This window comes from Micromesistius poutassou (assembly GCF_964030765.1).
Source record: "Micromesistius poutassou genome assembly, chromosome: 2".
Taxonomy (NCBI): domain Eukaryota; kingdom Metazoa; phylum Chordata; class Actinopteri; order Gadiformes; family Gadidae; genus Micromesistius; species Micromesistius poutassou.
In genome coordinates, this window is record NC_140272.1 from 6,797,143 (window position 1) to 6,810,725 (window position 13,583).

The 13,583-nt window shown below is 47.5% G+C and overlaps 1 protein-coding gene across 1 annotated transcript; it reads right to left on the minus strand.

The window, feature by feature from the left end:
* Positions 1 to 1,538: 1,538 nt before the first annotated feature.
* cdk4 (cyclin dependent kinase 4) lies at positions 1,539 to 11,770 on the minus strand. Its single transcript, XM_084463725.1, has 8 exons — positions 11,557 to 11,770; positions 8,536 to 8,757; positions 7,276 to 7,411; positions 6,087 to 6,254; positions 5,455 to 5,564; positions 4,102 to 4,152; positions 3,871 to 4,006; positions 1,539 to 3,483 (listed from the first exon to the last, which is right to left on the minus strand). The coding sequence occupies exons 2-8, from the start codon at positions 8,751 to 8,753 to the stop codon at positions 3,358 to 3,360; spliced, it is 945 nt and encodes a 314-aa protein (XP_084319851.1). The 5' UTR covers positions 8,754 to 8,757; positions 11,557 to 11,770; the 3' UTR covers positions 1,539 to 3,357.
* Positions 11,771 to 13,583: the final 1,813 nt, after the last annotated feature.

Sequence of the window (13,583 nt, forward strand, 5' to 3'; positions counted from 1 at the left end):
CGAGGCTGTGAGGCTATGAGCTTCGAAGCAGCGCCAGCAGTGAGGAGGGGGAGGGTTGGGGTGGGGGGAGCAGAAGGATGGGGATGCTGATGGTGGAGGGCGGGGGGGGGGGGATAACTGTGTCCCCATAATTAAGGCGGTAACAATTAGGGCTGTGGGGACTGGGGATAGGGTTGTGGGGACTGGGGATATATATATATATATATATATATATATATATATATATATTAGTCTCTCATCTATCATTGTGTCATTGTTCATTATTCTCTGTCTGCCAGAGGGGTTAGCATTAATTAATTGACAACAATATGGATTCAACTCAATGGTGGTAGGCTTAAATAATAGGAATAAAACATATAATTTAGGCCTATCTAACCCATGAGAAGGTCTGTAATCCAATACAAAATCAAAAACGTTTTAGATTAACATTCATCATAATGTCTAGTTTTTTTTTTTGTTTTTTTTACCTAATTCACTAATACACTTTCTTCAATTAGGACACGAGCGCCCTTACTCATACAAATACCGGCCTAGCGTTCATAAGATTAATAAATGAGCCAAGATTAAAATCATTAAGGCCGACCCATGATGGAGAAGTTGATAAGCAAGGCCTAGTGAGGTGTTGTCTCTGACAGTTAGGCACTTAGCATGTCTAATCACAGGCCCTGGCTTCATAGAGATGATCACATCCCATCTCACGGGGTTTTTAACGGATCGGGTGACAAACATCTCGGAGCTCATTAACTAGAGGGCGCTGTTTCTACAGCCTGTTGTCTGTGTGCAATAGTAGGGGTTTATGTTTTTGTTTAATCTTGACAGCTTAAAACATGGCCCAGATTGCATTTTCCTTACATTTTCACAGAATATTTCACAATCGTTTATAACTATTTTGATTGTTTATCAGGCCCTACATTGAAGATGTTGAATTTTAGTTGCCTATTAAACAGAAGGATTGGCTATTGATTCTACGTTTATTCTTATTTTATAAATGATTCCTTATGTTGTACATCACTAGTTACCAGCACTGTTTTCACACTACCTTTATATTCCAGTCCTGCTTCTGGGACACTTTTTTTTATAAAGGCTTTATTTGGTTTATTTCAATATTCCAATAAAATCTGATTTAGGCCTACAAAGCGAGTTCTGTCATATTCGTGTTTCATCAGATTGGTTCAAGGAGTCAGAAACATGATTGAGGCAGTTTAGACTGGTTACTCTCAAGTCTGTTTCTGACTCCCAGAAGCATTCTGATAGAACACCACTATGACAGAACTTGCTTTGTTTATCACATGAATCAGGTAGTCTTCAGCGTTATGTTTCAATGTGACGTATTTGTCACAGCAGGTGAGACTCTCATCAAGAATCTGCTGAAACTCGGTCACATCAATTTGGTGTTTTGATTTGCTAAACCAATTGGCTCCCACCAATGGCAAGACTTTGTGTTCAACTAGTGGACAGCATTACTGACAAGTAGTAAGAGTATAATTATAATAACGAGTTAAGTCCAAAACACATAAAGATAGTCCAGTCATACGAGACATCTTCATGAGTTCTTCATGTATTAATATGCAAATATTCGGTTTGCTTCAATAACATGAGGAACCCGTCCAGAAACAGTACATTTTGTTCATAAACACCATCTCCCCGGTGATGAAGAGCCCCACATGTCAATCTTCAAGACGGCCGTCTAGTGTTTTAAAAATAGCCAGATCTTCCTCCACAGCCACTGTATGGCTGAGTGCCTCCGTTAGGACACGATTCGGGTGACACCGAGCAGCCAGTCATAACAGGGTGATGGAGAAAAGCACCCAGCGGTAACCAGCTCCCAAATAACACAAGTTTGTATTTTAGTATTCTAGAGTCAAACAAACCATTTCCTATTCAGGAACTCTGCACACTGCTGCCACAACAACAATATACTAGATAATACACCAGTAAAATCAGCTCCTGGGTCGCTTAATACCTCCATTACAGATTCATACATTTCCTTTCAGTATATATATGTATATATATATGTATAAATATCAGTATTCTGCACCTCATTCTGGAAGGCCTACAAAATGTGTTGTTCGCGCCTGAAAAGTTTGTTTCCATTCCTCCCACAGTTTCCATCTTCCATCCATCATACATGAGCAGAAGTCGGTGCAAACATCCACATCCATACATAGAAACCCCTCGACACTCTGCCTCCCAAACCACTTTCAAGGGAAGCATGACGGCCCTTTTTTCCTGGCGAGCACAGAACTCAAGCCGTTTTAATTAGACGCCGTGTTTCTGGCTGGTTCCGGCGGTGTGCTGGAGGGTGGAACGCGTGCGTCTCCCTGCGAACGCGCAGCAGGACATGGCCTCTGTACACGGCACAAACGGAGCCAGTCGTGGTGAGAGCAGCTTTAATAATTGGTCTTTGCAGTGCGGGTTCATGGCAGGAGGTGCTACAGATGAAGAGGAAGAGGGAAACCATGGGTACAACACATCCCTCCTCCAGAAACACACAACCACACATTGTGCGTCGGTACATTCGTTGTGAAGACAATGTCAGTCCTTTTTCCAGGAGGGGTTCAACCTTGATAAGAGGCTGGTGACGTTGTGATGCAAACGGTTCACCTGTGGTTGGTGTCATTCTGTGTGTGTGTGTGTGTGTGTGTGTGTGTGTGTGTGTATGTGTGTGTGTGTGTGTGTGTGTGGAGACCGTGAGGTCACTCACATGTTTAGCTTGGCAGACATCCTGCTCAGTGACTGACGCAGCAACGACCGAACGGAATGATCGTGGAATACAAGGACCGCCTCTTATCAACGTCTGGTGCGGAACCCAACCGCCGAAAAACACTGACATTATTGATTCAAAAACTCATAAACTCATCATTTGTAACGTTAACATGCTGAGCATATGACGAAGATCCCCTTAATACCCTCCTCTTCATCATCATCATATTCCATTCTCAGCCTGTTATCAGAGATCCACTGGGATTATGCGTGCTTGTCTGTGAGTCTATAGTATGTATGTATGTATGTATGTACTGTATGTGTGTATGTATGTATGTATGTATGTATGTATGTATGTATGTATGTATGTATGTATGCATGCATGCATGCATGCGTGTATGTATGTATGTATGTATGTATGTATGTATGTATGTATGTATGTATGTATGCATGTATGCATACATGTATGTACTGTATGTGTGTATGTATGAATGCATGTATGTATGTAAGTTTGTATGCCTGTGTCTGCGTGTGTGTATGCATGTATGTGTGCATGCGTGTGTCTGTGTGTCTGTGTATATGTGTGTATGTATGTATGTAATCCAGAGTCCTAGATCCTTTGTATGGTAACAAGTCAGACGACACTAGCTGAGGTTAGGGGACAGCGACGCTCTCCCTCGTGTTCCTCTCTGTGTCTGGAGTCTCCTCCTCCTTTAAATATTCGTGTTCCAGAGCATTCAGGGCAGATATTCTCTGCAGCGGGTCAAAGGTCAGCATTTCCTGTAAAGAGAAAATATATATAAAAAAATGTTTTAGCTAAGAGTTGTTATTTCTGAAAAGACAGGTGATTCAGAACTTGATTAATGTTTCTATCATCATTCAATCATAAAGTCAGATACAGATCATTCTGGGGTTAACTGGGGTGGTTATGGCTGTCAATTGGATGATCAGACCTGGAACCATCTGCCGGAAACCCCCTAGCCACCACGCTAACCCGATAAGATTACAGTGATAGCTTCTAAATGTCAAACCCTTCAGAGCTAAATCCCAAAATCCAGAACAAATTCAGACTGGAGCTGTTGGGCTCAGCTCCCCTGCTGTCGACCACTGAATGACCACTCATTAAGATCTTCCTGTTTTGCCGTCATATCCAGGTCCAGGCCTCACCAACAAGAGCTCCGCCCCCTGCTCGCTCATCTCCGGAACAAAGTCTGTGATTGGACGGGGGAAGAGAGGCGGGAAGTGTTTTCTGGAGATGGTGACGTCCTTGGGCCACTCTTCCTCTGACGGCAGGCCGATGACTCTGGAAGGACACGGGTCACATGGGTGACGTTAGAGACGACTCCCTGAAGCCTGAGTCTAACCATGAAACCACCACAGCACTCCACCAGTACTCACTCAAAGATCTTCCCCAACTGGTCCGCTTCAGACTCTCCACAGAACAGCGGTCTAGAGAGAGGGGGAGAGATAGAGAGGAAGCGAGGGAGAGAGAGACGCAGAGAGGTCCTGTGTTGAAGGAGTGATGCAGACAACTGGTGATGCTGTGAGTCTGTTAGGCAGAGGGCCAGGAATACTTGTGATGATCTATTGGACTGCTGCAAGCACAGATTCTTATTAATATTAACCGGTATGTGGGCCTCTGAGAACGGTTTTACTGCGGCCATTAAGCTAATGAGGTTATTATTATTCAGCTCATGTTTAGTATGCATGCCTCTGCAGTTCCACTTCCCAACGCGTATTTAAAGGATCTATGTATTCTCATTAATGAGTCTATAACGAGTTAAGCACAGAGGCCTGTAATATGTGGTTTGACCACTAGATGGCAGGGATGCATGAAAAGGTAATGAAATCTGGGGTAGTATTATGGGGTAGTCTCGCCTCTTCCAGTGGGAATGTCTGGGACACAGTGTTGATTTACTGTGTCCATGACCACGTTGTTATCAGGAAGAGGGGTCTTGATTGTCATGCAAGCACGACCAATCACGGACCGTACGGCGTTGACCAGTAGTGAAGCAAGCGTGATTTGTTTCGTGACCAATAAACAACAAATGTTCAGGGTCTGCTCAATGGTCTGCTAAAAAAAAAGCTGATCTACGGGCTCACAGAATCAACCCATGGATCTGAGTTCATGAATGAACATAATTCAGCCGGTCCAGACAGCTACGTCTACATGTCTCTGAGTGACAACGCTGCCAGCCAATGAGAATTGTGTCTGGATTTTCCTCAGCACTCTGCCCTGCTTATCTTGCTCTGTGGTTCGTCTACGCTCCAGACGAATCACAGGGTGACGTATTGGGAATGAACCGGAGAGCCTGGGACTAATGAAGGGTGACGTGACAGACTCAACGGATGATACCTGTCTTCCTTCTTTGACTACGATCCAAGACAAAACAATACGTATAATACATGAGCGCTACTATTCAACCCACAACATAATAAAGGTATAGATTAGGATATAATATAATAAAGGTGTTCAGACAGTTGTCAAGTGTTAAGACAAAGTGAGCCTCATGCCAACGGTGCAGGCTGACCCATCTATTAGGTTTCACTGGTTTAGGCAAAATCTATTATTATTATATTCTATAAATCGATTATAAAAAACAAATCCTAAAAGTGATGGATTTTCATGACTCACGAGTAAACAAATCGCCAGATTTGCTTTTAGTGAAATTAATCTTCTAATCTAAATAAATCCGTTCTCAGCAAACACTGGCTGGGTGGGGCCGGGCTGGGGCGGGGGGCTCCACTCACTTGCGTCGGAACATCTCGGCGAAGATGCAGCCGGTGCTCCAGATGTCGACGGGCGTGGCGTAGCTGGACCTCAGCAGCACCTCGGGGGGTCGGTACCACAGCGTCACCACCTGACCCCCCAGGACCCACGGGACCAAGGTTAGTTTACAGTCTACTGTCTGGACTGTGAGTCACCCCTCTACTGAGCTACTGCTGCTGCACCTCAGGGTGAACACGGTGCCCCCACCCATCTGTACGTCCTGGCCCTTAATGTACGCACTTATTGTATGTTGTACGTCCTGGCACTTAATGTACTCACTTATTGAATGTTGTACATCCTGGCACTTAAAAATAGCATTTAGCATTGTGTATAATCTTATCCTAGCTATCTTTGTTACATACGGGGAATGGGTTAACCTAGTGATTGTTAGTGCTTGGCACTTGTTTCTATGAACAACAGCGATATATTGTTGTTTCACATTCTTCTGACATATTGTACATCGCTTTGGATAAAAAGCGTTTGCTTAACGCCCTGAATGTAAATGAATAAGGTGCACCACTCCTCTACTGAGTATGCTGCTTTAACGCCTCAGGATGAATAATAATCCCCAGACTGGAGACAGGAAGTGATGTTCAGGAGGAGCTCCTCTCACCACGGGGGTCAGGGCCATGTGGCAGCTGTAGATGCGGGCCAGGCCGAAGTCGGCCAGCTTCACCTGGCCCCCGCTGGTCACCAGCACGTTCTCCGGCTTCAGGTCGCGGTGCATCACGCGGTTGGAGTGCAGAAAGCCCAGGCCGCACAGCAGCTGGCGCATCAGGTCCTGAGGAGGAGCAGGGGGGGACAGACGGACGCTTGATAGACGGACAGACGGACGATGAAGATGCTACACCCCTCTCTGTCTAGCCCCTACCTGTCTCACCCCTACCTGTCTCACCCCTACCTGTCTTACCCCTACCTGTCTCACCCTTACCTGTCTCACCCCTACCTGTCTCACCCCTACCTGTCTTACCCCTACCTGTCTCACCCTTACCTGTCTCACCCTTACCTGTCTCACCCCTACCTGTCTCACCCTTACCTGTCTCACCCTTACCTGTCTAACCCCTCCCTGACTAGCCCCTACCTGTCTCCCGCCTACCTCTCTCAATCCTCCCTGTCTAACCCCTGTCGTCTCACCCCTACAGGTCTAGCCCTTCCCTGTCTCACCCCTACCTGTCTAGCCCCTACCCGTATAGCCCCTAACTGTCTCACCCCAACCTGTCTCACTCCTACATGCTCCTTATTTCTGAATACATTGATTGCTCTTAACCACACCTTGGTGAAATTGTCCCATGTGATCAATGATTAAATGTAACCTTTAATTACTTATATTGAACTGTTTGGAAAGGTGCAAGAGCAGGAAATAAATCCTTTCCCAGCAATTATTTTTTTTCAACTCTCATAAATCAAAGTGAGTTTGCAGTTTCAGAAGTCCACTTTGGTGGTTCCCCCCAGACCCACTCACGGCCCCCTTCATTGGCCAGCATTAAACTCCAGCTTTGATGTCGCCCTTTGGGTGAGTTTCTGGATCTGCACCCATCCCATCCCACTTCCTGTCCCCCCCCGCCCTCTAACGAGCCGTCTGGCCGGCTCCAGCGAGCTGAGCTCATTTGCAGTCCAGAGCCACTCCGGCTCAGTGGAGACCGGGCAGTGCTGCACCTAGCCCCGACTCCCCCACCCCACCCCCCAGTCCCCCACCCACCCCCCCTGGTCCCCCACCCACCCCCCCTGGTCCCTCACCCACCCCCCCGGTCCCTCACCCACAACCCCGGTCCCTCACATCGGCGCTTCAACGCCGCCCCTACCTTGATGCGGTCCGGGGGCAGGCCGGGCGCAGGGGCTTTCTCCAGGTAGGTCTTCAGGTCCTGGTCCACGTGTTCAAACACTAAAGTGACTTTGGTCTCTGAGTCCGTTCGCTGGATGGCACACACATCCATGAGCCTGCGCACAAAACAACACACAACATCACAGAACATCCCAGATAACATCACACAAAACACATAACGTCACACAAAACAACACATGTCACGTGACATCACACAAAACATCACAAAAAACATAAAACACACACAAAGCAACGTACAAAACAACAAAAAAGCAACACAAAACATCACACAAAACACATAACATCACAAAACAACACATAACAACACAAAACGACCCATAACATCACCCTGAGAGTTAGGCTGCTGTAGGAAAACTTAAGAGACCTTATTTAACATCTCAAGGGGCTGCAGGTAATATTCACAAGCTATAATTTGAGTGTAATTTGTTATAGAGGGCCGAGCCATCTGTCAACTGTGAGTGGGTGATTAAGACCTCTCGGCTCACATCTGGCCAATCAGGGCTCTTCCCTGATTGAAACGTGGGGAGGGAGGAGTGTCTTTTTGGTTGTTTAGATTCAACATCCCGCTCTTCTGCTCTTTTCTGCTAGCTCTCTTTACAACTCCAGGATCGGACAGACAGCCCCTTTAAGAGTCAGCAGGTAGCAGAAAGTAGAGTTCAGTATCGGAAATTCCTCCGGTCCATCAGGTATCGGCGAGTCTATGCGCCGGTCCGATACCATCACGTGACTCATTTACTACTCAGGCAGAGAACATCACAAACACTACGGTGTTCTGCTGCGTTCGTTAACGGTCAAGCCACCAAGTCGGAAAAACATGGATGCATGGACGCTTAACTACAAGAATGCAAATGTATTATTATAATTATAGATTATAAATGTAAATAATCTAGTTCTGAAAAAATTATTTATGAGTGAACCGACTCTACAATGCTGTCATCGTAAGAGAACCCTTCAATAAGAACCAGTGCTGTAAGTAGTTACAATGCTAGATGCCGTATGGGTATATACTCGGTATCGGCCGATACTCAAGTTCAGGAATCGGTATCTTACTGTACAGACAGCGATATATTCTTGTTTCTCTTTCTTCTGACAAATGTACTTATTGTAAGTCTCTTTGAATAAAAGCGCCTGCTAAACGCCCTGAATGTAAATGAATAAGGTGCACAATATGGGAACATCTCTAGAACAGAGCATCACCAGTATCAGCGGTGCACCTCACCTGACCACGTTGGGGTGGTCGAACTGCTCCAGCCGTTTCAGCAGGGCCACCTCCCTGACGGTGGAGATGGGCAGGCCGTCCTGGTCCGTCTGCACACGGACGCTCTTCAGCGCCACAAACTTCCCACTCTCCGTGTCCCGGGCCTTGTACACGGTCCCATAGGCCCCGCCTCCGATCTCCGCCACCTGCTCGTAGGGGAAGCTGGCGCTCTGGGCCATGGTGCTGGTGAGGGGAGGGAGAGGGGAAGTCATTCAGCAAATCAGACTCAAACACAGATGTTCTGGTGCAGTTCTGGTGTTGTTGTACCTGTTAGACAGGTAGGGGTGAGACAGGTAGGAGTGAGACAGGCAGGGGTTAGACATGCAGGGGTGAGACACCTGGAAGGGTGCACTAGAGCGCATGTCTCTGTCTCTGTCCCGAGTCAGACTGATCGGAATCTGGAGCTGGGTGAGGCTGCGCATCTGTTGTACATTGAGTCATCAGTGTGCACAGGCTAAACCGGCCATCTCCACACACACTCAGGGAGAGATCTCCTGCATGGCGGCATGGAGCACAAACTGCATCAAACTCTGCATCGAAATCTGCATCAAACTGCAATAAACCAGTTTAACATCATCCCCCAGTGTCCTGTGAGTGTGGGAGCCAGTAAAAGCTACCTAGCTGGCGCGTAGCCACATCTGCTACAGTAAAATTATTTCAGTTTAGCGTCCCTACTTTTGTAATGCTTAAAGTGAAGGATGACTACGTTCACCCACCCACTGCAAGCGACCAATCAGTTTTAATATGTTCACCCGCGCTCTACCGGCACATTAATAAAAACGTATTAAAAATAAATCCCTGTGAGTCGCCATGGAAACAAGCAATGGCTAAGTGACTAGAGAGTAAATAGTAACTAAATGGTGTGTACCTTCCACAGGGGCACACGCTCAATCCAATTACGTGTGCAGCGGTAGGTAGGCCCACGTTTTGCCGTATCTGCCGTGGTACCCCCCCGGCCTCCCCCGTCTCCACAGAGGAGTGCAGTGAGTCAGCGCTAAAGAGCGGCCCGGTTGGTCCAGGCTGACGAGTTGAGCAGGACACAACGTGATGACTCGGAGTGAGTCAGGGGCAGCAGAACAGAACACAGAGAGACGCCGACAGAGAGGGCCCGGGGGCCAGCGGTGAACAGACTCTGACGTGAACGCCCCCCCCCCCCGCGTTTCAGCATCACACCCGTGCCTCACATCAGGACCCCTTGAGACTCACTGGCCCCGCTGAAGCCCCCTCAGTGGGGGGAGTCCTGGGGTCTGCAGCTGGGCCTTATCTGTCACCTCACCTCATCTGTCCCCCCCCCCCGCCCGGTTGTGTCCCGACTCCACCAAACATCTCTCTGTGCTACAGGGCTTTGTTTTGCTTGTTCTGTATGGCAGTTAAGCTTCAGATACAGACTAGCATGTAATTGCACTGCATTTATACAGTATTTTCTAAACAGCGCCCACTCAAAGCGCTTTACAATATTGCCTCACAAGGGGACAGCCAGCTCATCAGGAGCAGTCAGGGTGAGGTGTCTGCTCAGGGCCACCTCAAACTAGCAACCTTCCGGTTACCAGCCAACCCGCTCTACCTCCTGAGCCACTATGGACTATGGATACCTTTGTCTCCTGAGTACCACGTCTGAATCCCCTAGTTTGGGGAGTTTCCGGTGGACTTGGAGGCTATGAGTCCTTTAAATATCTGTTACGGAGATGTCCTACAGTCTCCGACACCCGCCTGAAAGCACAGCAGCCAAACAATGACATTGTTTACAGGTAGGGGAGTGATGACGTGAACTGGCTGGCTCTCACTGCCCGGCTAAGAGCTTGGGGTTCCTGCATGCCAGCAGCTCTTTATCTTCTGGGAAACGCGAGACTCCTGCTTAGTGGTTTGAGCCACAAAACACCTCACCTGCATATGAATGCAAAGGTGATAATAGTGTGGGTATGTTTTGGTCTGCAGGCTAGATCTTATGGACGGCTGGCGTCTGGTCTTCTGCTCTCTGAACCGTGTTCAATCATCTGCCAGTCAGGTGGGATTGAAGTGCGGTACACATCAGGTTAGGCTTCACCGCGTTGGTTCTTGTGGACCGAGCATGAAATGTCATTTTTATCTTAAATAAACCCTTACTGTATGAGTATGACTCTTTTGACCACTGAATACATTAGTGATGTCCAATTACCACTGTTACCACCAATTTGTGTTGACTCAATAAATTCACACAAATTAATAACAACATGACATCATCAACGTCGCAAAACTATAAAAACTGTTAAACTAGGTATTGGGCTCTCATATGGATAACGAAGGACAAAGTCCAGGGATGGGAGAGACGCGTCGGGGCTGGCGAATGACTAACCCAGCCTGGTGGGCTATGTCTGACTGGGTGGGCTGGATCCTACCTACAACACAGACACCTGGTTAGGGAACATAACGAGAGAAACTACCCTCAGGTATCCCCAGTGCCACCTGTAAGAACAAAATGAGTCAAGCAAAACGAAGCCGTCAAAGTAGCTGACGATTGCTTTTGCATGGTCATGCAAAACATGTGTGTATGCACACGTGTGTACGTGTGTGTGTGTGTTTGTGTGTAGGGAGTTGATTTATAATGTGCTCGAATAAAGTTTATTTATTTCCCGGAAACGCCGAATGACCGAAGGCGATTGGATATAGATTCTGCGAAATGGGGCAATGGGCAGGAGACACGTGGTCTGGAGCCATGCATTCTTTGTTAATTAATCCGTCAATAAAGTGCAGTAAAATACGTCAAATCAGAGTTTCTCTTCAGCAGGACACACTCTGATGGGACAGAAAACCCAAATATAATACTTGAGCGAATCATGTCCAGGGGTAAAGCGTTATTGCGGGTCTATTACAACCTCACATATTTGTTTCAACAAAAAAAAACAGAAAACCAAGGAACCCACATTCAAAAGAAAAGCTCCACAATAAGATCAGACCTTCATTTGTTTCTTCAGAGGGATATTTTATCCCGTATCACCTACTTACCACGTCTGGTTCTTTTCTGTAATGTAGGCAAGCTTATGAAGCTTATTATAAAGAAGTCATCCTCATGAAACCAGAACCAGGACCTGAATCCAGATCAGCAGCTGGCGTGCAGGCTTTCGTCTCTGTAGTGGAGTGGATCTGCAGGAACAATATGATCCCGGCCTTACTTTATTCTGGTTCTTTAGGGGTGAGGAGGACTACTAGGACTAGGCACTAGTTGCTTCCTGTTGCTTCCCTAGTGCTCGGGGCGGGGCTTAACGGCCGGTCAAATGATGGAAACGATATTAAACCTGTTCATTAGTATGAACAATTAATAATATAGTAATTGGAGAGTCTACGTGTATATAGTGTTTTCATTTCTCTACGATTCCGACCGGAAATGCTTTGTTGTTGCAGTTGTTTTTGTTGTTGTTATTGTTGTTTTGTTGTTAATGTCTGTGTTATTCAGGGGGGCCCTCCACAAAGAGGCCCCTATCAACACTGGGGGAGGGGACTCACCCACCACCGAAGAAGAATGCACCTCAAAAGTACATGTAGGATGTATTATATGTGGTTGAATATTGGGAATTTGAGCTAAAACTAGAGGATCCCACCCACTATGAGGAACTAAAAAAGCCAAACACTAGCAACGCATGATATCATTGATTCACCCAAACTGGACTCCCTTAACTCCCCGTCTGCTGCTGCCTCCACCGCTGGGACCCCCTCCGTCAGCTCCTCCATCACCCCCAGCCTGACCAGCCTGCTGTAGGCCTACAGTGCTCCCTCATCTCCTCCATCATCCCCCTCCTTCATCCCCCTCCTTCACCCCCAGCCTGACTGCTGTAGGACTACAGTCCTCCATCACCTCCTCTGTCACCCCCAGCCTGACTGGGGATGATGGAGGAGATGATGGTAGAATCTGCTGCAGACCCAGCAGATTCTACCTGTCCAATGCCTCTCATTGGGCTACAACACAGTAGGTGTGTTCTTCAGTGTTCTGGAAGCATGGCCAGGCAGAATCTGCTGGGTGCTCCTCAGGGTGAACCCCCCCGGTCTGACCCGGGTCTGGCTCAGGGTCTTGGTTCGCTGGGCGACTGTGATCCCGGGGGCCGTCTGTTATGTGACCCTGTGTGTATCAACATCCTGTCCGTCGCTGCGTTGTGTAAACAACCGGAGGGAAGACATTGTTGTTTTCCCAAACACATGATATCCCTCTTGTTGTTCCCAGCGCACACAGACAAAGGCTGGGGAGCCACCTGAGGACATCCACTGAGGACGTCCACGCCGACTGAGGACGTCCAAGCCGACCGAGGACGTCCACCAAGCCTGAGTCTAGACCTGACAGTCGAGTGTCCACCAGAGTGATCGGGTAGCAACCCGATACGTCTGCTCTCACCAGAGGAACCATAAGGGTGCAGGGTTTCATAGTTTACAGCTTACAGCATGCAGCCATGTGCTAAATGCTTTCTGAAGGCTTTTACTTTCCTTACTGAGTTATGACCTCCCCCAAAGTCCTCTGCAGCGAACTGCGCTCTGTGACGGACGTGAGACGCAGAGGTGGCTGCTCCATCAGAACTCTAACCATTACCGCCTCCTCTCCTCAAGCCAGTGACAATAACTCTTATTCCAGACTTATTTAAGGGAAGTTTCATCTGTTAAGATAAATCTGGAGGCCTTTGTGTCACTACACCTATTTTAACAATAACAATAATCCTAAGTCAAATATGTCAGTCTTCTTCATCGTCCTTATGACTCATATTAACTGTGTGTATCTTTTTAGACTACAAAATGTGTGTGCATGTGTGTGTGCCTGCATGCCTGTGTGTGTTTGTGTGACTGCGTGTGTGACTGCATGCCGATGCACCTTTGTGTGTGTGAGTGTATGCGTGCATGCCTTTGTGTGTGTGTGTGTGTGTGTGTGTGTGTGTGTGTGTGTGTGTGTGTGTGTGTGTGTGTGAGTGTGCTTCTGTAACTGAGTGCATGCAGGCCTGTGTGTGTGTGTGTGTGTGTGGGGGGGGGGGGGGGGAGATGGTGGAAGCTTCAAG